General features: G+C 34.1%; 1 protein-coding gene across 1 annotated transcript; it reads right to left on the bottom strand.

Moving 5' to 3' along the window:
- Positions 1-222: 222 nt before the first annotated feature.
- LOC138340658 (uncharacterized) lies at positions 223-576 on the bottom strand. Its single transcript, XM_069292586.1, has one exon. The coding sequence runs from the start codon at positions 574-576 to the stop codon at positions 223-225; it is 354 nt and encodes a 117-aa protein (XP_069148687.1).
- Between the last annotated feature and the right edge of the window lie 221 nt (positions 577-797).

The raw sequence follows: 797 nt of genomic DNA on the forward strand, positions 1-797 counted from the left end.
TGATTTTCTTCCCTTTCTTCCTCATGTTTTTCATAAAAATTTGCTTGCTCCCGTTTCTTGTGCAAACAATCCTTTTCAACATGGCCAAACTTTTTACAAAAGTTACATTGGGGCTTGCCTTTGTGACAACATTTTTCTGCATTGTGATTAGTCTTTTTGCAAACTTTACAAAAAAGACTAGAGTTTTTCTCACCTTTTTCTTCAACCTTCTTGGAAGAACCATCATGATCCCGCTTCTTTTTTGACTTTTGATTTTTCTTCTGATGATTTTTTTGAGAAATTTTGAAAATTCTCATTTATTTTAGACTGGAAAGTCGTCTCTTTGGGTTGATCTTCACGAAAAAATCTTCGCTTCTCGTGTGCACGAAATGATCCAACTAGCTCTTTGATGGAAAGCTTAGAAAGATCTTTCGCCTCCTCAGTGATAGCAACGATGTACTCATACTTTTCTGTGACACTAATTAGAATCTTTTCCACAACTTGTTGGTCAGAAATTGTATCACTATGATTTCTCATTTCATTAACAATATTCATGACTCTTGTGCAATATTCATCAATTTTTTCAGATTCTTTCATCTTTAAATTTTAAAACTCTCTTCTAAAAGTTCAAAGATTTATAGTGTGTACCTTTTCGTCACCATACACCTCAGTTTCTAGAAAATCCCAAGCTTCGTTTGCAGTCTCACAAGTAGCAATTTTTGCAAAATATATGCTCTTGAGACTCCCATTTGGATTTTGCTTAAGGCTTTTGCATCTTGACGATACTTAGCCTCAAAATTTTTCATCTCTGTTGCTGT

This window comes from Solanum lycopersicum, chromosome 1 (assembly GCF_036512215.1).
Source record: "Solanum lycopersicum chromosome 1, SLM_r2.1".
Classification (NCBI taxonomy): domain Eukaryota; kingdom Viridiplantae; phylum Streptophyta; class Magnoliopsida; order Solanales; family Solanaceae; genus Solanum; species Solanum lycopersicum.

Bases quoted from the DNA above. Each gene is read 5' to 3' on its own strand.
- LOC138340658 (XM_069292586.1), bottom strand. From the start codon at position 576: ATGAAAGAATCTGAAAAAATTGATGAATATTGCACAAGAGTCATGAAT.